Source organism: Octodon degus, unplaced genomic scaffold (genome assembly GCF_000260255.1).
Source record: "Octodon degus isolate 3935 unplaced genomic scaffold, OctDeg1.0 scaffold00211, whole genome shotgun sequence".
NCBI lineage: Eukaryota > Metazoa > Chordata > Mammalia > Rodentia > Octodontidae > Octodon > Octodon degus.
Window position 1 is genome coordinate 1,811,737 of NW_004524787.1, and position 20,863 is coordinate 1,832,599.

At 37.0% G+C, this 20,863-nt stretch overlaps 1 protein-coding gene across 8 annotated transcripts in view; it reads right to left on the bottom strand.

The window, feature by feature from the left end:
* Positions 1-12,609: 12,609 nt before the first annotated feature.
* Positions 12,610-20,863, bottom strand: part of Arhgef9 (Cdc42 guanine nucleotide exchange factor 9) — a 265,414-nt gene continuing 257,160 nt past the window's right edge. For 7 of the 8 annotated variants that reach the window (XM_023705024.1, XM_023705026.1, XM_023705027.1 and 4 more), the window contains 2 exons: positions 18,436-18,504; positions 12,610-12,946 (listed from right to left, as the gene is read on the bottom strand). In XM_023705024.1, coding sequence (XP_023560792.1) covers positions 12,765-12,946; positions 18,436-18,504 — 251 coding nt within the window. In that variant the 3' untranslated portion in view covers positions 12,610-12,764. The remainder of the gene's footprint in view (positions 12,947-18,435; positions 18,505-20,863) is intronic. The other variant, XM_004644807.2, reaches the window with a different exon arrangement.

Here is a 20,863-nt window from a genome sequence, read left to right on the forward strand (position 1 = left end):
TTATTCAGGGGTTCCATCATTTTTACATTCTCCTCTATTTTTTTGTCAGTGTATTCTTTAGAAGCACTTAGTCCTTCTTTGACTGTAGTTACCACTACATTTTTTAGTTCCGAAATTATTTATGATCTGATTTCTTCTATACCTTTCTGCAGTTGATTATTTACTGTCAACGCTATTATTTCAGAGATATATGGCGTGTGATTTCCAGTTTCCTCAGTGCTAGTGTCTTGTGCATTTGTACTGGGTGGACTCGTGGCTTGAGACTGCATTTTGTTCCTTCTCTTTGTCATTCTGTATACCACTGTCTTCTGACCTTTGTGTAGAGCTTAGATAGAGTTATTACCTTAGCACCAGATCCGAATCTACAAAGTCCAGATTCCTCCAGGTGGGTGTTGCTTGGATCTGGCTGCTGTGCTCCACTTCTTTCTTCTGCAGCCATTAGAGTTGAACCCTTTTGTTTCTCTCTGCCAAGATGTTCTGCTCCTGAATCATCTGGGTGGGTCTTGCCTCTAGCCTCTTTGCAGGGAGTTCTGCTGAAGGGTTCTGTGCTGGGCCTGCGCTCTGGGTCTGTTCAGGATCCCATGGCCTGGGTCGTCTCACTCATTCGCTGGGCCTGTGCTCTGGGTCTGTTCAGGTTCCCGTGGCCTGGGTCGTCTCCCTCAAAGTAGCTCTTGATAATCTTTTGAATTTCTCCTGTGTCTGTGGTAGTTACACACTTTTCATTCCTTTTTGCTTGTATTTGAATTTTTTCTTTCCTCTTTTTGATGAAGTTAAGCTAGGGGCTTATAAATTTAGCTTAATCTTTCAAAGAACCAGCTTTTGATTCATTATTTCCTTGAACTGTTTTTGTTTCAACTGAATTAATTTCTGCTGTAATTTTTATGATTTCCTCCCATCCTTGGGCTCTGGGTTTGGTTTTCTCTTGCTTTTCTACATCGAGGTGAAACATCAGAGAGTTTATTTTTTATAGTTCTGTTTTCCTAACGTGTGAGTTCATAGCTGCAAATTTCCATGAGTACTGCTTTCATCACATCCCATAAATTCCCATAAGTACTGTTTGAATTTTCATTAAATTGTAGATATTGTTGAAATTCTTAATTTCATCTGTGACCCTTTGGTTGCTGAGTAGAGTGCTGTGTAATTTCCATGTATTTATGGTTTTTTTTTTTCATTTTCTTGTCTAGTTTATTTCCAGTTTCATTACACTGTGATCAGATAATATGCATGGGATAATTTCTGTTTTCTTGCATATACTTAAGCATGACCTATGGATCAGTATGTGGTCTATTTTAGAAAATGACCCATGTACAGCTGAAAAAAATGTATATTCAGCTGTTTTGGGGTGAAACAGTCTGTGTATGTCCACTAAGTTCTTTTCTTCCAAGCTCTTGTTCAGTTCTGAAACTTCTTGCTAATTTTTTTGTCTGCTTATTCTATCTTTTTGGGATAAGGGGGTGTTAAGTTCTCCTGTTAAGATTGCAGTACTGGATATTAGATTTTTCATATCCATTAAGATTTGTCTTATATAGCTGAGTGCTCCCTTGTTTAGTACATATACATTTATGCATGTTACATCTTCCTCTTGAAATTTTCCCTTAACCAGTATATTGTGGACTTCTTTATTTCATTTGGTCATTCTTGGTTTGAATTTGAGACTGCCTGAGAACAGGATTGCTATCCTTGATTTTTTCTCAGGTCCTGGGGCGCATAATACTGTTTTTCATTCTTTGACTTTTAGCCTATGAGTTTCTTTATGAGTTAGGTGTGTTTCCTGTATACAGCATATTGTTGGATTATGTTTACTAATCCACTGTGACTGTCTATTTCTTTTAATTGGTGAATTGAGCCCATTTACATTGATGTTTATAATTGAGATGTATTGACTTATGATTGCCATGTTATTTACCTGCTGTTGTTTGCTTGTTTTTCTCCTGTGTTTCACTTTATCCCTATTTAGTGGCTTCCTTTTAATATTTAGTGTAGGGTTGTATTTGTAAGGATGAAATTCTTTAGCTCTTCATTGTCATGGAAGTATTTCACTTCTCCATCAAACTTGAAAGAGAGTTTGGCTGGGTATAGTATTCTAGGGAGGAGTTTGTTTTCATAGAGAACTTGAAGTACTCTGCTCCATTGTCCTCTTGCCTTCATGGTTTGTCAGGAGAAGTCAGCCATTATTCTGATAGGTTGTCCTTTAAATGTGATCTGTTTCTTTTCTCCAGCAGCTTTCAGTACATTGTTTCTTGTACTGGATTTCTGGGATCTTTACTATTATATGTTTCAGCGTATTTTTAATTGGATTGAAGTTATTTGGAATTCTGTATGGCTCTGTTACATGAATGTGAGATTTTTTTCCTCATATTTGTGAAGTTTTCTACTTTTACTTCTGCCCATATTCTTTTTATTTCATTTGTATTGACTCCTTTTTCAATGATGCCTATTCTCATGTTGTTCATCTTTGCATCGTCTTGCAGTTGATGCATTACCTTTCCCTGCATCCCGGTAGTTTTTAAGTGATCTTTTCTTATCTTTTTACTAGCTGTGACAGCGTCTTCAAGATCTGAAAGTCCATCTTCACTTTCACTCAAATGTTTTTGCAAGCTTGTGATTTAAATTTTAAGTTCCTCTATATCTGTTTGACTGTGCTTCATGCGATCTTTCTTTCTTGTATTGTTAATTGAAAAATTCCTTCACTTTACTAATCTCCTCTATTTTTAATAGTGTCTTCTTGAGAAGTATTTGCTAATTCATTTACTTCAGAGTTTATTTCTGATCTGATTTCCTCTATATGTTTCTGCAGTTGATTCTTTATTTCAGATGCTCTTAATTCAGATTTCTTTTTTTATTTCAGAGTTTCAGAGTTTTTTTTCTGATGTTAATTCCTTTGTACCTTTCTCCTGTTGTTTGTTTACTTCAGATACTGTTAATTCATAGATTTCTTGTTTTATTTCAGAGATTAATTCTCATCTGTGTTCCTCTATGCCTTTTTGCAGTGTTTTCTTTATTTCAGTAGCTATTAATTCAGACATTTCAGCTGTACTAAAGTTCTCTGCATTTGTTCTGAGTAAGCTCAGGAGCTGAGATTGCATTTTGTTCCTTCTGTTTGTCATTTTGTGTAGTACTGTCCACTGAACTTTGGTGTAGAGCTTTGGTGCAGTTGTATCCCTAGCACCTACTAAAATTCAGATGCCAATATACCAAGTCCAAGTTCATCTAGTTGTGCCTGGCTTCACTCTGACTACTGTGTGCAGCTCCTTCCCACTGCTGCCTTTGGAAGTGAGCCTGCTGTGCCCCTCTGACAATATGTTCTTTTCCTGGATTAGCTGTGTGGTTTTGATGCTAGTCTCACTGCAGGGACTTCAGTTGCAGAGTTGTGCCCCAGTACTGTATGCCAACACTGGGCTAGGTGTAGAGGGGTATGGGGGGCTGGAGAGTGCAGAAGCTTTCCAACACACTCACCGGGCCTTGGCTTAGGTAGGTCTGTAGGGCTCCCAAGGGCGTAGTGGAAGTTCTCACTCACAAGGCGGGCTTGGGTTGGCTCTGGATGGGCTGGGGATATTCAAAGAACTCAGGGAAAGCTGCCTCTCAGTGGGCCTGGGCTTGGTCCCTCAGGTGCAGGAGAGAACAGAAGCTCTCCCACACACTCACAGGGCCTGGGGTTGGGTAGATCTGGGGTGGTCCTGAGAGCACAGCAGAAGTTCTCAATCACAGTGCCTGTTTGGGCTGGCTCTGGAGAGAAGGGGGAAAACTGGTGTGCACGGGGAAATATCTCTTACCTCTGGAGGGACTGGGCTTGGTCCTGTAGGCACAGGACAATGCAGAGGCTTTCCTATACACTCTTTTTGGTAATTTTTTTTTGTTGTGCAAAAAAGTCTTAATAAGAACAGGTCCCAGTTGTTCATGCTTTGAAATAATACCCATGCGATTTGATATTTGCTCATGAACTCTTTGCCTACTTCTATGACTAAGAGTACCTCCTATTTACTCTTCCAGGAGATTGAGTGTTTCTGGTTTTATGTTTAGATCCTTAATCCATTTTGACTTTAGCTTAGTGCATGGTGGTATGCCTGAGTCAAGTTTTAGTTTCTGGCATATAGAGAGCCAGTTTATCAGCACCATTTGTTAAAGAGGCTGCCTTGCAATAAAAATGTTTGTCACCTTTGTGAAAGATAAGGTGACCGAGTGTGTTCATAGAAGCTTCAGCATCTTCTAATCTATTCCTTTAATCCTCAGGTCTATTTTGTTGCCAGTACCATGCTGATTTTGTCAAGTAGCTTTGTGCTATACTTTCAAGTCAGAAACTGTAATGCCTCCTGTCTTGTGTTTGTCGTCCAGGATTGTCTTTGCTATTCTAGGTCATTTCTGGTTCCAAATAAATTTTAGGAAAGTTTTCCCTCGGTATGTGAAGTATGTTGTTGGGCGTTTCATAGGGATTGCATTAAATGTGTACAGCAATTTTCGGAGTATGGCCATCTTCACGAGGTTGTTCCTCCCTATCCAGGAACAGGGAATAACTTTCAATTTTGTGAAAACCTCTATGACCTCTTTTTTCAGAGTACTGTAATTTTCCTTGAAAAGATCTTTGACTTCTTTAGTTAGATTAGTTCCCATGTATTTCATTTTCTGTGGTGGTATTGTAAAAGATTGTTTCTCTAATTTCCCTGTCAGTGTGTTTTCTATCTGTATAGAGGAATGCTATAGACTTTTGAGGAATGACATTGTATCCTGCTATGCTACTGAATTTGTGTATCAATTTTAGTAGCTTCTCAGTGGAGCTTTTTAAGTCTATCATTTCATCTGCAGATAATAATTTAGCTTCTTCTGTGCCTATTTTTATTCCTTTTATTTCTTTGTCTTGCCTAATGGCTCTAGCTAATGATTCCAGAACTCTATTTAATAGGAGGTTTGATAGAGCAAATCCTTGTCTTGTACTAGATCTGAGAGTAAAAGATTTCTGGTTTTCCCCATTTACAATTAAGTTAGCCTTTGGGCTGTTGCAGATGGCTTTTATGAGACTGAAGTAGAGGCCATCTATTCCATTTTTCTATAGGACTTTGAATATGAATGAATGCTGGACTTTGTCAAAAGCCTTTTCTGCATCATTTGAGATAATCGTGTGGTTTTCAGATTTGACTGTGTTGATATAGTGTATTACATTTGTAGATTTCCATATACTGAACCATCCTTGCATCCCTGGGCTGAATCCTTCCTGGTCCTGGTGTATATTCTTCTTCATGATTTGCTGTATTCTATTTGCTAGGATTCTATTGACGATTTTGCATCTATAATCGCTAGAGAGATTTTTCTGTAGTCCTTTTTTAATTGTTTCTTTTCCCTTGTTTTGGTATTAATAAATACTTTCCTCTAAGAATGATTTTTGGAGAATTGCTTCCTTTTGAATTTTATTGAAGATTTTGAGGAGTATAAGTATTATATCTTCTGTAAATTTCTTTTGGAATTCAGCTGTAAATGCCCCAGGACCTGTACTTTCCATTGTCTGCAGTTTTTATTTTACATTTTGTATTTCTTTGGCTGTTATTGAGTTATTGTGAGTTGCTACATCTTTTTGATTTGGTAATTTGTAAGTTTCTAGGAATCTGTCCTTTTCTTCTATTCTGGAAGAATAAAGATGCTCAAAGTAGCTATTGATAATCTGCTGAATTTCCACTGGGTCTGTGGTAATAGCAAACTGTTCATTCATTATTCCTTTTATTTGAATTTTTCTTTCCTCTTTTCTACAAGGTTAGTTACATGCTCTCAATTTTATTTAATCTTTCAAAGAATCAGCCTTTAATTTTTTAATTCTCTGAACTATTTTCTTTGTCTTGATTGAATGAATTTCTGCTCTAATCTTTATGATTTCTTCCAGTCTTTGGACTTTGGGTTTGGTTTGCTCTTCATTTTCTAGATGTTGGACATGAACCATTAGGGTGTTTATTTGTTGCCCTTCTGTTTTCCTAATGTGTAAGTTCACAGCTATAAATTTTCCCCTTAGAACAGCTTTTATTGCATCCCATAAATTCCGTTAAGTTGTGCTTGAATTTTCATTGAATTTTAGATTTTGTTGAATTTCTTGTTTAATTTAATCTGAGACCCATTGGTTGCTGAGAAGGGTGTTGTCTGCTTATTTATTTATTTTCCCATAATTTTATTGAGAAACAAATAGCAATGAGACAGTTTCAAACCAAAGCGGTAGAACAGTTTCAATAATTAGCACATTGCATACATTCTTCCTAGTGGTTATTTGTTGTACAAGATGCAGTCATGATATCCTATTTACAAACACCATTAGAATAAGTTCCTCTATTCATTATGAGAATGTAACTATATATCTATCCTAACCTTTTTGAATACACAGTTACAAAATGGACATTCATCTTTATCCCCTTTTTTATTTAGTTCCATTATTTTAAAATTATAGGTGTTAACTCAGCAAAATATTCTAAGAGTCGAGATTCCTTTCATCCTCTTTCATGGATTTCTGATCATTGTAGTTCCTCTCTAGAATTTCTGTTTGTAGTCTGTGTAGAATTGGCTTTGTAACCTGAAGTTCTTTAGTTGTTCTTTGTCATTGAAGTGTTTCACTTCTCCATCATACTTCAAAGAGAGTTTTGCAGGCCATAGTAATCTGGACTGGAATTTTTTTTCATAGAGGGCTTTAAGTACTCTGCTTCATGCTCTTCTTGTCTTCTCATTTGTGAAGAGAAGTCTGCTGTTATTCTGATGGGTTTTCCTTTAAATGTGATCTGTTTCTTTTCTCTAGCAGCTTTCAGTATATTGTTTTGTGCTGTATTTCTGGCACTTTACTATTATATGTTTTGGTGTGTTTTTAATTGGACTGATGCTCTTTGGAGTTCTTTATCCTTCAGTGATCTGATTGCCAGGGTTTTTCCCCATATTTGGGATGTTGTCTACTATTTATTCTGCCCATATTCTTTCTGTATCATTTGTATTGACTCCTTCTTTCTCATTGATGCCTATTACTCTCATGTTGTTTATCTTTGCATCATCTTGAAGGTGATGAATTTTTTTCCTGCATCCTAGTTTTTTAGATACCTTTTCTTACCTTTTTACTAGCTGCAGCAGTGTCACGATCTGAAACTTCGTCTTCACTTTCACTCAAATGGTTTTTCAACCTTGTGATTGAAATTTAAGTTCCTCTGTATCTCTTTGACTCTGCTTTATGTGACCTATTTCTTTCCTGTATTGCTCATTGAAGGATTACATCATTTTCCTAATCTACTCCATTTTTTCTTTATCAGTGTCTTCCTGAGAAGCGTTTATTCTTTTACTTCAGAGTTTATTTCTGATCTTCTTTCTTCTATATGTTTCTCCATTTGATTCTTTACTTCTGACGCTATTAATTCAAAGATTTCTTTTTTTTTTTACTTCAGAGGTTTTTAATCTAAGTTCCTCTATATCTTTCTGCAGTTGTTTTTTTTTTTTTTTACTTCAGATGCTATTATTTCAGACATTTCAGCTGTGTGATTTCCAATTCTTCTGTGCTAGTGTCTTCTGCACTTGTTCTGGGTGGCCTCGGGGCCTAACATTGCATTTTTCTCCTTTTCTTTGTCATTTTGTATAGCACAGTCCTCTGACATTTGATGTAGAGCTTTGTGGCAGTGATAACCTTAGTACCTACTAAAATTCAGGTGCAGAACTATGAAGTTTGAGTTCACCCAGTTGTGCCTGTCTTTTCTGCTAAGCTTCTACCTGCTGTATAAGTGGGCTTGGGCTCAGTCTGGAGGGGTTTGAGGGCGCAGTGGATGTACTCACATATCGGGCTTGAGTTGTGTCCTGAGTGGTCCAGTAGCACAAGGGAATGCCGAAGCTCTTCCATACAATCACTGGGCCTGGGCTGGATGGGTCCTGAGAGTTTCTCAGAAGTTCTCACTCAGAAGCTGGATCTGGGCTGTGTCATGGTGTGCAGGGGTCCAGAGAGCTCGTCAGAAGTTGTCACTCACATGTCAGGCCTGGGCTGTGTCCGGAGGGAACCAGCAGGTGCAGCGGGGCACAGAATCTCTCCCACACACTCACTTGGCCTGGACTTGGAATTGGTCTGGAGGGGTCCTGAGATCTCTTGGTAGTTCTCACTCACAATCAGGGCCTGGTCTGTGTTCCGAAGGGTTTAGGGGTCTCAAATTCTCAAGGAAGTTTTCACTCAAGTAAATTATAAATTAGAGACACAAATGACACTTTTGAGAGAATATATTTTACTTTGTAAAATAGGAAGGGCAAGAAGGAGGTACATGTGTCTAGCAGATAACTGTAAATAGTGATGTCATTCTTTTTGATAATAAGAAATTTTGATTTACTATGTAGAACATATTAGGACTTGGATAAATATTTATTTTGTTGATGTGTTTGATTTTATAGCACCTTATAGGTACCCCATTCTGGCCATATTCCAGAGAGTAAGACCCCTAACATTTGCCTTCCCACTTTTAATACATTTGGACTGTATTCAGGGAAGACTCAGACCAGATACTATTGTACTCTGAAAGAGGTAACTGGTGTTTTCTCTTGCAATCTGGGCAACCTGGAAATTGATAAGAAGCAGAAAAGCCTGTTGACTGTTGAACTTTGCTGATTTTGATGGTGAGAGTTTGCAAACTCCAGGGAAAATGGAAAGGATAACAGAAAGGTAGGAGCTAAATGAGAGCCAAAAAATTGAGAAATAGAAAAGTTGGTGAAGAAAGCTTAATATTATATTCTCCAGTGTATGTGCGCATATATATATATGTGTGTGTGTGTGTGTGTGTGTGTGTGTTCCAAGGCATAGGTAGGTAGAGCTCACACTCTAACACAGAAGCACAGTATTTGTCCCTTCCCAGCTTTACAGCTTGGACTATAGACCACATTATTAAGATCCTTTTAATAAATAAGCAGTTTATTAATTCAGTTGCTCTGTAGAAAGGCAATTGAGGCAGTGCTAGAACAGATCCACGAGTGGGTCCTTGAGAGGCAGCATAAGGATTAAGGACTACATGCATCAGGCAATACTGTGGTGGAAGAATAATAAAGGTCACTCCATCCATTCTGAGGATTAGATAAAGTACCTCTTAGGAAGCAGGACCAAAGCTGTTGGAAAAGATGTAAAAAATGAAGTGAAAAATTCTTAAGTGATCTGGCCTTTAACTGGGTTCAAAAGCCAACTTGCCAGTGCTCATGAATGCCCAGGTTAAGTATTGGACTCGTAGCTGTAACAAAAAAGGAGGAAGCTCAGGAATAGACCTTTAAAGTTTGTTAGGCCTGGGGAGATAGCTCAGTAGAATAAGTGCTTGCCTGGCAAGCACAAGGTCCTGAGTTCAATCCCTGGTACCACAATAAATAAATATATAAAAATAAATATTACATTCTCTTAATGAATAGAGGGATTTGTTCTAATGGTATTTGTAAATAGGATATCATGTCTGCATCTTGTACAGCAATTAACCACTGGGAAGAATGTATGCAGTGTGTTGATTATTGAAACTGTCCTACCAATTTGGTTTGAAGCTGTCTCATTGCTATTTGTTTCTCAATAAAATTATGGAATAAAAATACCAGATAAAACAAGAACAGATAAACAAGCCATGGTTGGGGTAAGCTATCCTACAGAAGCAATTTTTTTTTATTTTCAACTGATAAAACACACAAGCACACCCACACAAATGACACAAGAGCTGTGCCTGAAGCTGTCTTTTTTACTTTTTATTGAACTCCATAAGTATCTTCATAAGGCTTTGTGTCATTACAACATCTTTTTTGTTGTTGTTAAACATTTTTTAACAGATAACTCTTACACTTGTTTAAGAGGGTCAAACAGTCAAACAGTAGAAACAGAAGAATAAATTGCCAAATGCAGAGCAGTAGGGGTAATCAAAATCACTGTTGCCTATCTATCAATCCCAGCCCACCCTACCCCAAAGCACTAAAATCTCACTAATTGGCTTTGCATTAGAATTTTCAGAACTCTCTTGTTGTTATCCTTAATAGATCCATTAAAGATATAGACATATAGAGAGAAGGAGAAGAGAGAGAAAGACATTTTTTTCTGTGTTAGGACTTCCCCATATTGGGCCCCATAGAACATACTAAAAATTTCAAGAGCAAATCCAGGCCTTACTGAATTGAGGAAAGGGGAGCTGAGGTTCATGTAGAAATGGAGTGATACAGTTCTTGAGGACAGCACTGCTGTGAAGTCAAAACATGTTTAGATACTGAGCCCAAATAATTAATAGGCTCTCTGGCTCCTCTTTGGGCTATTGGCCACTGGTCTATTTTTCGGCTATATGATAGGGGCATTGCAATCAATAGAAAGCTAACTTTCATTTTCGCAAATTACTGGCCACTGAGTTAAGTAAAGGAGAAGGAGAAATGATATTCCTGATCCTGGAGCTTTGGGGTTAAAGGGCTAGGAAGGGGAAACAGATAAGAAGGTCTGGCTAAGAAATGCTTTAAGCACCTACCCAAGTGTCCACGCCTGATGTGCCTCCAACCCCTAGGGAAACATGGAAAAACCGAACCTAATGAGCAATGAAAAGTAGGAAAAATAATATAACAAATAGAGGCCTGGATAAAAAGTGAAATATACTCTGTTTGCCAAGGGAGTAAATTTTAGCCTGGGTACTGGGGACAAGGTGCCTTGCCAGGGAGGTTTGCCAGGGAATAAGTAGCTAGGCTTAAGTAGCTAGGTCACATGCTATACAGTGGTGGTCAGACCAAGCCCTAGTTCTCTGTTCAGATCAGGCTTGTCCTTGCCTTAACTCTATAATTCTGACTTCATCTGGTAGAATGGAAGCTTCAAAAGCTTGTAATTTGATTCTCACAGGAGAAAGCTTACCAGGGTAGGCAAGGTCTGTTCTGGGTCAGAAAGCACCAAGCAGTAACCAAACCAACTATGCCAAAACCTTCATGCGACTACAGCTGCTGCTTGGTAAACTAGGGTCCTTTATGCTGAAGTCTTCTTCTATGGGATCCAGGGCAGTCATAATCTTGACTCCTGGCTGGAATGACTTTCCACAGCAGGGCCCAACTTCAATCCTTTATATATTCTATTCTTTGCTATTATGGTCAAAGTAAGCAAAGGGCCATATAGGGAGGATAGAGCCATTGGGATCCTGTGGGAGAAATTAGTGGAAAGCCTGCTAAAATAATCCTGAGGATAGTATCTCTGTTTCACATCTTTTGTTCCAAGGGAAGCGTACCCCTGGACTCCAATATTCAATGGCCACAAATGTCTTGGGATAGGAGGATGTTAGAAACAAGGCCATCTTCCAGTACCAGAACTGCTTTAACTCTGCCAATATCAGCCTTTCTTCTATGTCAGGAGGGCAGGAGAAAGAAGTAAGATAGAGAAATAAAGAAAGGAAGGAGCCAGAGAAGATTGTCCATGCAATCTGCTAACAATAGAGGACGATTCACACAACCGAGGTGGTAGGACCTACAGGTATAATATCTTAGATCGAGCCTGCCTTTTACCACACCTATTTTACTGTCAGCCATGGACTCTGTCCAGGTCAATAATTTGAAGGCAGCTGATGATCTTGGTCAGATGGGTTCTGTCTTGAACCTCTCCATAGACTCCTATCAATGCTGCCTTAAAAATCTGCAAATAGGAACAGAGATGACCAGAACACTAAATTGCTTGCTGTAGGGAGCCCTGCTTTATATCTAACTGGTGCTTGTCGAAGGGCCAGAGATAAATCCCTTCCTTAGGAGGCAGAGTCTCAGCTTCTGCTTCCAATTCATATCTTCTATTGGGCTAGGACGGGCAGGCCTAAGAGGAGATTCATACAAAAGGAGCTTGAAGAGACTAATTGGCCCAAACTAATATCCATATGCAAAACTTCAATAACCCATAAATGCTATAATGTGGAACTCCCAAGTGTTATAAGAAACAGTCCAAATGAAAATTATTTCCTGAACAGAACTTTCCTTTTGCATCATAATACTCTGGTCCTCTCTTGTTTCTGTTTGACTTGATATCCTTCCTCAACACCTAAAATACAGTGAAAGCAATAGAAATACTAAGCAGTTATGTCACATGGCATTAAGGAGCATGTCCTGACTAGCAGGACTATAGACGGAGGATGCTAGGTAAAGGCAGATTTGGGGAAACTGCAGGGATACAGGAACATTCACACATGATTGGCTGAAGGAGAGGAAATGGGGATCTTCTCTTTCCCCAGTAAAAAGTGAAAGAAAGTAATCCCAAACCTACCACATCAAATTAAAGTCAAAAGTCATTTGCATCTCTATTTTCATGAAGGAAGAAAACCAATACAAATGCATATATGGTAATAATGAAAAGTCAATGAATCACTCACAAAGGAGCACAGAGAGTATTCTAACAAGAAAAGGAAAAAATAGAAATGTTAACTTCTGAAAGAAAAGGGGATAGGAACAAGGCAGGAATTAAAAAGTTTTAAGAAGGAGTCACATGTTTGGAAATCATTGGTACCTCTTCCTACCACCTATAGATTTTGCAACCCAAAAACAACAGAAAACGTTTTTGGTCCTTCTGTGTGTGTGTGTGTGTGTGTGTGTGTGTGTGTGTGCATGTGTGTGTGTGATATGTGCACACGTACACACATGCCAACACAAGCATGTGTGTGTGTATTCAAGGGTTTGTGTGTATACATATGTCTACATATGTTTCTATATATGTATATACGTATATATACACACACATATATATTTTCAACAGTGTTTCTCCGAAAAAGTCCATCTATAAATATAATTTTATTTAGTTTATTTTAAAATTATCTGCCTCCCTGTAGGTATTATTTTTTGAATGGGGTTAACCTGCTGAAGTTTTGCCAGAATGGTGACTGGCTGCGCTTGGGTTCGGTGAACTCAAAGACTTGCGACTGAGCGATGCCATCGGGGACCAGGTACTGGGCCTGGTTTAACGGGTCCTGTGGTGGTGGGTAGGAAGGAGGAACTGAGCGGGCAGAGTTGACACCTATAGAAAGGAAATCAAAGGGAAAGGCCATAAATTAATTACCAGAAGGGTTCTCAAATTACCCAGTGATCCTATGGGTAAAAGAGTCAAGATAGTCTAATTTAGAATTTGAGCGGGTATAGACTGAGCATTCCTAATAGGGATATCTGAAAGACACTGAAATAAAAATTTCCTTAGATTAAAAATGTTTCATCCTTCCAAATATTTCAGAATTCAGCATTTTTTATTAGGGATGCTCAATCAGGAAAGTATTCAAATATTCATAAATCTAAGAAACTCTGAAATTTGACATGCTAAGCAATTTGGATAAGGGATATTCAAACCTGTATTCCAAACTGTTTCTCTAACAGATTTTGAAATGGCGTGGCTCTTACTGAAATATCACACTTTTCTCCATCTAATCAGTATCACTTAGAAATCTAGGATGCTACTATCAGCTGTTTTACAGATGAGGATACTGAGACCTAGACATAAAAGTCATGTCTCAGATACTATGGTAAGTTAGTGACAAAGCAAGAGCTATGACCCACATTCTTTGACTTCTCAGTTCAGAGCTCTTTCAAAGAAAGCATCATTCTTCAAGCTGATTTTGATTTTGCAAAGTACTTGACAAGCTCCATTTAATTGCAAAAGACTAAGGGCTGGGGAGATAACTCAGTGGCAAAATTGCTTGCCTGGCAAGTGAAAGGTTCAGAGTTTGATCTCCACTTCTGGAAAAAAAGACTTTGGTTTTCTCCATCTCTAACTACCCCTGATAGTGTCAAGATAGTGGTGAAGAGCCACGAGCTTCAGGGCAGGTCTTCAGTTGGAATTGTTTTTTCTTAAAACACATAAGGAATTAATGTTCTGTCTTGGTTGAAACTGATAAATTTCCAGTTAACAGATAATTGGCATCTGTAGTTGAGTTTAAAAAACCAAACACATCACCAGAATATATAATTCATGAAATTTGGGACCTTTCAAAGGAAACAGCTTCAATGACATTAAGATTTGAAATCTTCACTTTTTGTAGCTGGGTCTGAAGGCAGCAAACTGAAGGACCAAATTAAAAGAGGATTCCAGGAACCAGGATGAGGAGGTAAGGCCTAAAGTAAAAGTTCAATTTTGATCTATATCAAAGCAGAACAGAATGAGGCATACAACATGCGATTCAGATATGAAAAAAGGCCTCTTGGATGCTTCCAATACTTTCCTTATCTGCTAGCCAGTGTCTAAAATTCTAATATTAAAGCTTCTTTGCTTTTGATTACTTGATCCCATTACTCTGGAGGCAGTATAATATGAAGCCACTATCAGCCACTGGCAATCATGTGGATAGGATCAGACTCTCTTCTAACAGCCAGTTTTGAAAGAGCAAGTATCATAAACATAAGGGTATGCCAACTGAAAATATGAAGATATTATGGAAGGAGATACCCATTATCCATATTTTATTTTATTCTTTAAGAACCCCTCTATCTAGCCCTAGATCCTGAAGACAATTTTTTTCCTACGCATTCTAAAGTAGCACATTCAATACCATGGTCAATTTTTATTTAGTTTTTGCTACAAAACAAAATTTTAGGCTAACAATTTTTCCCCATAATAGTGAAACTGCTTTAGCACCATTTTATGAAAAGGCCTCTTTCTCTACCAAACTGTGTTCACTACTCTGTCAGAAATTACACATATGTGTAGGTCTATTTCTGAGTTCTGATTCATGATTCTATGACATGTGTCTCCTCCTACCCAAATCACACTGCCTTGATTACAATACCTACTTAATATTGAAATTGTATTAATTGATCCCATTTTTCTTTTTCAAAATTATTTTACTAATTGTGGAGAACTCACTTAATTTTGAGCTGGCTCTAAAGCCTTTAGAGGTGGAGCCTCTCCTTATGACACTGGGAGGCTCTATGTTGATAAACTCTTAGTTCTGAGGCAATTCTTATATAATTCTTAAAAGCAAGGCAGTGTGAAAGGCACATGTAAAGTGAAAAAAGCCATTCTTAAAGCTAGACTGGTTCCTCTCAGCTACTTTCCCAGCTAGACATCCTCTCCCTTAGGGCAATAACCTGAGTTGGTAATGTCACATGTTTTAGATCATTAGAAGGGGACACCAGAGTAACTATCCAACCTACAACATCTCCATTGGAAAAATTTTAACAGAAGCCCTCCCATCATTTATAAAGATGTGTGGTTGGAAGGATTAAGTTTCTATTAACCTCTGAAAAACCTCTTTATCCTCTCCCCATTGAATATGCTGTAACTACTGAATTACTGTTTGACAACTGCTTCCATATATGACCTTCTTGAGTCTCAGAAACACATAAATCACTATATACCTAGAATAGGATGTTCTTTAAGGTCAGAAACAGAAATGTGAGGAAAGATTCACAGGACTTCTAGGAAATTTAAAACTATATGAGTTTCCTTAAAGATTAAGATAAGAAAGCTATTCAGATACTAGTAGACAATATAGAGGATCTATAAGGGACAACCTAGACAGAGTGAGGAAAGAAATTAACAGAAAGGCTTGGTATAAGCTACCAGGACTATCCTTTGATTAGGTGCTTTTTAGATGTTCCTATGTTTAAAGTATACTCAGTGAAAGGACCAGTCAATAGAAGATACTCTTGAAGGAAACTTGTCTGGGATAGATGAACATCATTCCATCATGTGAGTCACTGTATTAGGGGCAATAAAAGGAGTCAAGTTGAGAGAGGCTCAGGAGATAAAGGCAGGCTGCTAGGACAACATCATTTGTGCAGCACAATGACTCCCTAGCTGGCTAGGGCTCATTTCTGCTCACATTTCCATCTGGGGAGATTTGTAACTCAGAGTTCTGTTAGTACAAATCCTATTCCCACTATTAACTCTTCACAGGTCACACCTGATCTGAAAGATATCAACTTCCATATTTTTCAGACATAACTTGTTACCTTTCACCACCATGGGTTACTCCACCTGCTTTGTAATGCTGTCTGTCACATAAACAAAAGGTCAGGGGTGGTTGACTTTGTTCCCTGTTTAAGGGAAATCATATTGTGATCATGAAGAACTAGTGAGGGCCCAAGATGAGTAAAAACTAATGAGCAGTTAAAGAAATGGTATTTCTAGTCAGAATGTCTCTAGCTAAGTGTACTGTTTAATTGGAAATCAGATATTCACAAGCACTCAATCTACTCAATCAAAGAGGGCTTCACGGGAAATAATTAAGTGTATGTTATATGACTGTTGGAATTTAAGGAAGCTTGGAATTGATTTTTCAGGTGAATCATTCAGAACTAAAGAACTCACGGAGAATGCAGAGGAAAGGACCTGGGGAAAGTGAGGTATTATTAAGAGCTCCCACCTCTGACAACAGTGAAAACAATGGTCAGTAATAGAAATAACTATCAGTAATTGGCATGAGATATGTCTTTTTTCACTATCAGAGGCATCAGTGGGACCATGCACTGGACAGGAAAAATTAGCAGTAGGCCTAAAGTCAAAATGATTTTTTCAGAGTCAGTTCACTATGAGTAGCCTCAATTTCTTTATCTGAAAAGTGAGGCTAATTTTGACCACCACCTTCTGATGATTCTCATAAAAATGAAAGAATGTATTTAAAAAGAGAGCAATACTAGCTAGACATTAAAATGAACACAAGGTAACACTTCCTTTAGGTTATTTTGTTTGTTTGTTTGTTGTGTTTTGCCATACTGGGGATCAGACTTGGGACCTTGTGCTTGCCAGGAAGGTGCTTGTGCCACTGAGCTATATCCCCACCCCAACATTTACTTTTTGTTCAGATGAGAATTTTAGTTTTGTTATGGTTCATAACAAAGAGAAAATAATACTTTATTTTATATTTGAAGTATTTTCCATGCAGTTTGATTTTTGTTCATGATCTATTTGCCTACTCCTGTTTCGTCAAGATTTCCACCTATTTTCTCTTTCAGGAGTTTTAGTGTTTCTCTTTTAAAGTTTAGATCTTTAATCCATTTTGACTTTAGGTTAGTGCATGGTGATAGACCTGGGTCTAGTCAATTTTCAGCATGTGGAGAGCCAGTTTTTCCAGTACCATTTGTTAAAGAGGCTCTGTTTCCAGTGAACATGTTTGGCCACTTTGTCAAAGATAAGATGGCTGAATGTATTTGTGGCTTTATCTCCATCTTCTAATTTGTTCCGCTGATCCTTGGGTCTGTTTTTTTTTGCCAGTGCCATGCTGATTTTATCACAGTAGCTTTGTAGTATAATTTCAAGTAGGAGATTCTAATGCTTCCTGTCTTGCCTTTGTTGCTCAATTTTGCCTTTTCTATTCTAGGTCTTCTCTGGTTCCAAATAAATTTTAGAAATGTTTTCACTAGATCTGCAAGATACATTGGTGGTATTTTGGTAGGGATTGCACTAAATCTGTATAACAATTTTGGGCCAAAAATGGTTGGTTCTTCCAAACAATATGTTGGTTCTTCCTATCCAGGAGCAAGGAATATCTTTCCTTTTTTTTTTTTTTTTGGCTGAACTGGGAATTGAACTCAGGCCTTTGCGCTTGCCATGGAAGTGCTTATTCCACTGAGCCATCTCACCGGCCCAGTCTTTCCATTTTCTGAAATCCTCTTTGATCTCTTTTTTTCAGAGTACTGTAACTTTCATTTTATAGATCTTTTACTTCCTTAGTTAATTCCTAGGTATTTCAAGTTTTTGAATTCTGTTGTGAAGTATATTGTTTCTCTAATTTTTCTCTCAGTGTGTTGTCTGTGTAGAGGAATGCTATTGATTTTTTGGCTATTGACTTTGTAACATGCTATGCTACCAAATTTTTTTCATTAATTCTAGGAGCTTCTTGGTGGAGTTCTTTTGGTCTTCCAAGTACAGTATCATGTCATATGTAAATAATGATATTAAACTCTTTACCTATTCTTATTCCTTTTATTTCTCTCTCTTGTCTAATGGCTCTAGCTAATGATTCCAGAACTATAATGAATAGGGCTGATGATAAAGGACATCCTTATCTTGCACCTGATTTGACAGTAATTCACTAGGTATGTTAAGTATTTCAGTTTATGGCCTGAAGAAAGGTAAAAACTATCTGATTCTTCTTCCAGTTTAATTTGAAGCTCTACTGCCCCTGAATCACTGAAAAAGAGCTGAACATATATATATCTATATATTAATATTTACTGAATAAATCATATATACTTACTGTTTTCTGTCTCTAAATTATTAAGAACATTTCCCTAATGTGAAATAATAATAAAAAGAAAAGGAGGGTTTTTTTTTTCTTGCTCACAATGATCTATCTTTGGACATAGCTACTAAATACCATTCATTCCTCAGCACTAAGCCTTTATGACCATTTGCTTCCTGGTTTCAGGGATGCCTGGGTAGCTGGGAACTATTCCACCACTTCAAGCAGTACACTAATGTGAAAAAGAGCCAAGAAATATAAAAGCACATAGTTTACAGCTTTCTAGTTTCACCCAGAAAGCAAGTGGGTTTGAAGTGGTAAAAGCAAGATTTACCTTTTTGTTTAGGGACTTTTCTCACAGTCATTGCAGCCTGCCGCTTCTGGTTTTCAGAAATTTCAAAGCCTAAGAAAAGAAAAATACAGGGCTTTGTTAGGATAATGTATAAGTTAGTACAGCTTTTCTGGGATAAGGACTTGGTAAAATAGTAAAAGCTTCATAATATAAGAAGGTCATTAATCTTGACTCAATAATTTCTTTCTAGGAATTTTACTAAAGAAATTTAGTGGAAATGGATAAGGTCTTAGCTATATTTCCTCTTGGTGTATGCCCACTAGTGGGATTGCTGGACAATAAGGCAGTACTATTTTTAGATTTTTTGAGGAACTTCCATGAGTGTTTTCCATAATAGCAATATTTATTTATATTCCCACCAATAATGTACAAGAATTCCTTTTCTCATGTGGTTTTTATATACAACAGGGCACTGCCCTGACAAAAAGTCAAATTAATAAATTTGACATTTTAAAGTAAATGGATAAATAAGACATTTTAAGGTAAATGGATATATCTTGAGAATACAATTTTAAGTGAAATGATTCAGACACATATGTTCATATATTGCATTGTTTCTCTTGTGTGAGAAACACAGAGGGTAAATGAAGACCAAAACGGATGATCAGTATTGCCAAGTAGGAAGAAAGTGTTCATACGAGAAGGGAAACAAGTGAAGGGGAGGGTAAAGCGAAGAGAGGGAATAGAGATAAAAAAGAATGGAAGTAAAATAACAAAAACAAACTTTTGCAAAGGAAAAGTGAAGAAAAGTACTAAAGGGAAGTAAAGAGAATAAGAAAAAAAGGAATTAAGGTGTATTACATATAGGCACTCTTGTGCTATGGTGAGTATGATCATTATGAATGCCAAAAGTGTAACAGTAAAACTAGTTTTAAAAGGAATTGTTTTTTCTCTGCAATGTTGACAGCATTCATTCTTTATCTGTAGATAACAACCATTCAAACTGGTTGAGGTGATATTTCCGTATCATTCTGACTTGCATTTCTCTGATTATTAGTGATTTAAAGCTTTCAGATACTTACAGGTCATTTGATGGTGCCATTTTAATAAACATCTGTTTAGATGATTAGTCCATTATTAATTTGAGTTTTAATGCATTTGAATTGTACTTATATATTCTGGATATTTCTCAGATGTAAAGGCAAATATTTTCTCTTGTTCTGTAAATTGTATTTTGACTTTATTGTTTCTCTTGAAATTTTTCTCAGGAGATTTTTTGGCTTACATGTTAAAGAGAAAACATTACTCTTTAATACAGCATTATTCAAAGTAGCTAGCACATGGAATCCATGTAAATGTCTACCAATGAATAAATGGATAAATAATATTTGATCTATCTATCTGTATATCTAACAATCTATAATGGAATACTACTTAGCTATTTAAGAACACATAAAATTATGTTATTTTTGACAAAATGGCTAAACCTGGAAGGCCTTATTGTTAAGTAAAATAATCCAGGCAGAGAAAGACAAACATTGTACGATTTCATTTATAACTGAAAAGTTGACCTCACAGAAGCTGAGACTAGAAAATGATTACCAGAGTATAGAGGAGGGAGGAAATGGAAAGGTTGTTCAGTGACTTCAATGTTACAATTAGATAGGAAGAATAAGTCTTTGTGTTCCATGGCATAGTAGGGTGTACAATGATAACAGTAATGCAATATATCTATCAAAATAGAAAGAAAAGAGGATTTTAAATGTATTCAGCATAAATAGAAGACTAAAGTGATGAATATAGCAGTTATTGATAGATGATCATTGTCCAAATATACATGAAACAAACATCACATCATACATAAATATGTAAAAAATATTATGTGAATGATGAACTAAAACCAAAATTTAGCTACTAAGATAAAGATTACAGAAAATAAGAGCAAAATTTTGAGAATATAAATTAAGAAAAAACATAGGTTAGAGAATTTTTTTTTTTTTTGGCAGAACCAGGGATTGAACTCAGGCCCTTGCACTTGCCAGGGAAGCGCTTACTCCATGAGCCATCTCCCCAGCCCCTAAATAGAGAATACTGAAACAAAGTATCATTAGAATTCTCAAATAAAACACTTGAAATGAGGTTTTTAACAATCCCTGGATCAAGAGGTGAAATAACACATTATGTAAAAATGAATTTTAAAAGGTACTTTACTATAAGACACAGTTAATACTTAGAAATCTCTTCCATGTCCTTGAGTTTGAGCCTGTCCATAAACTTCTATTTTTGACCATTGGACATACAGACTTCAGGATGACTTAGCCAGCCTCTGTAATCACATAGGTTAATTTTTTATTTTCAAAAACTCTCTTAATATATAAACTTTCCTACTGGTTAGGCTTTTGGCAAATGCTTGACCACTACAAAGTTATAATTAGATGCTAGAGTATTTACCTGGAGACTTAAGATAGGT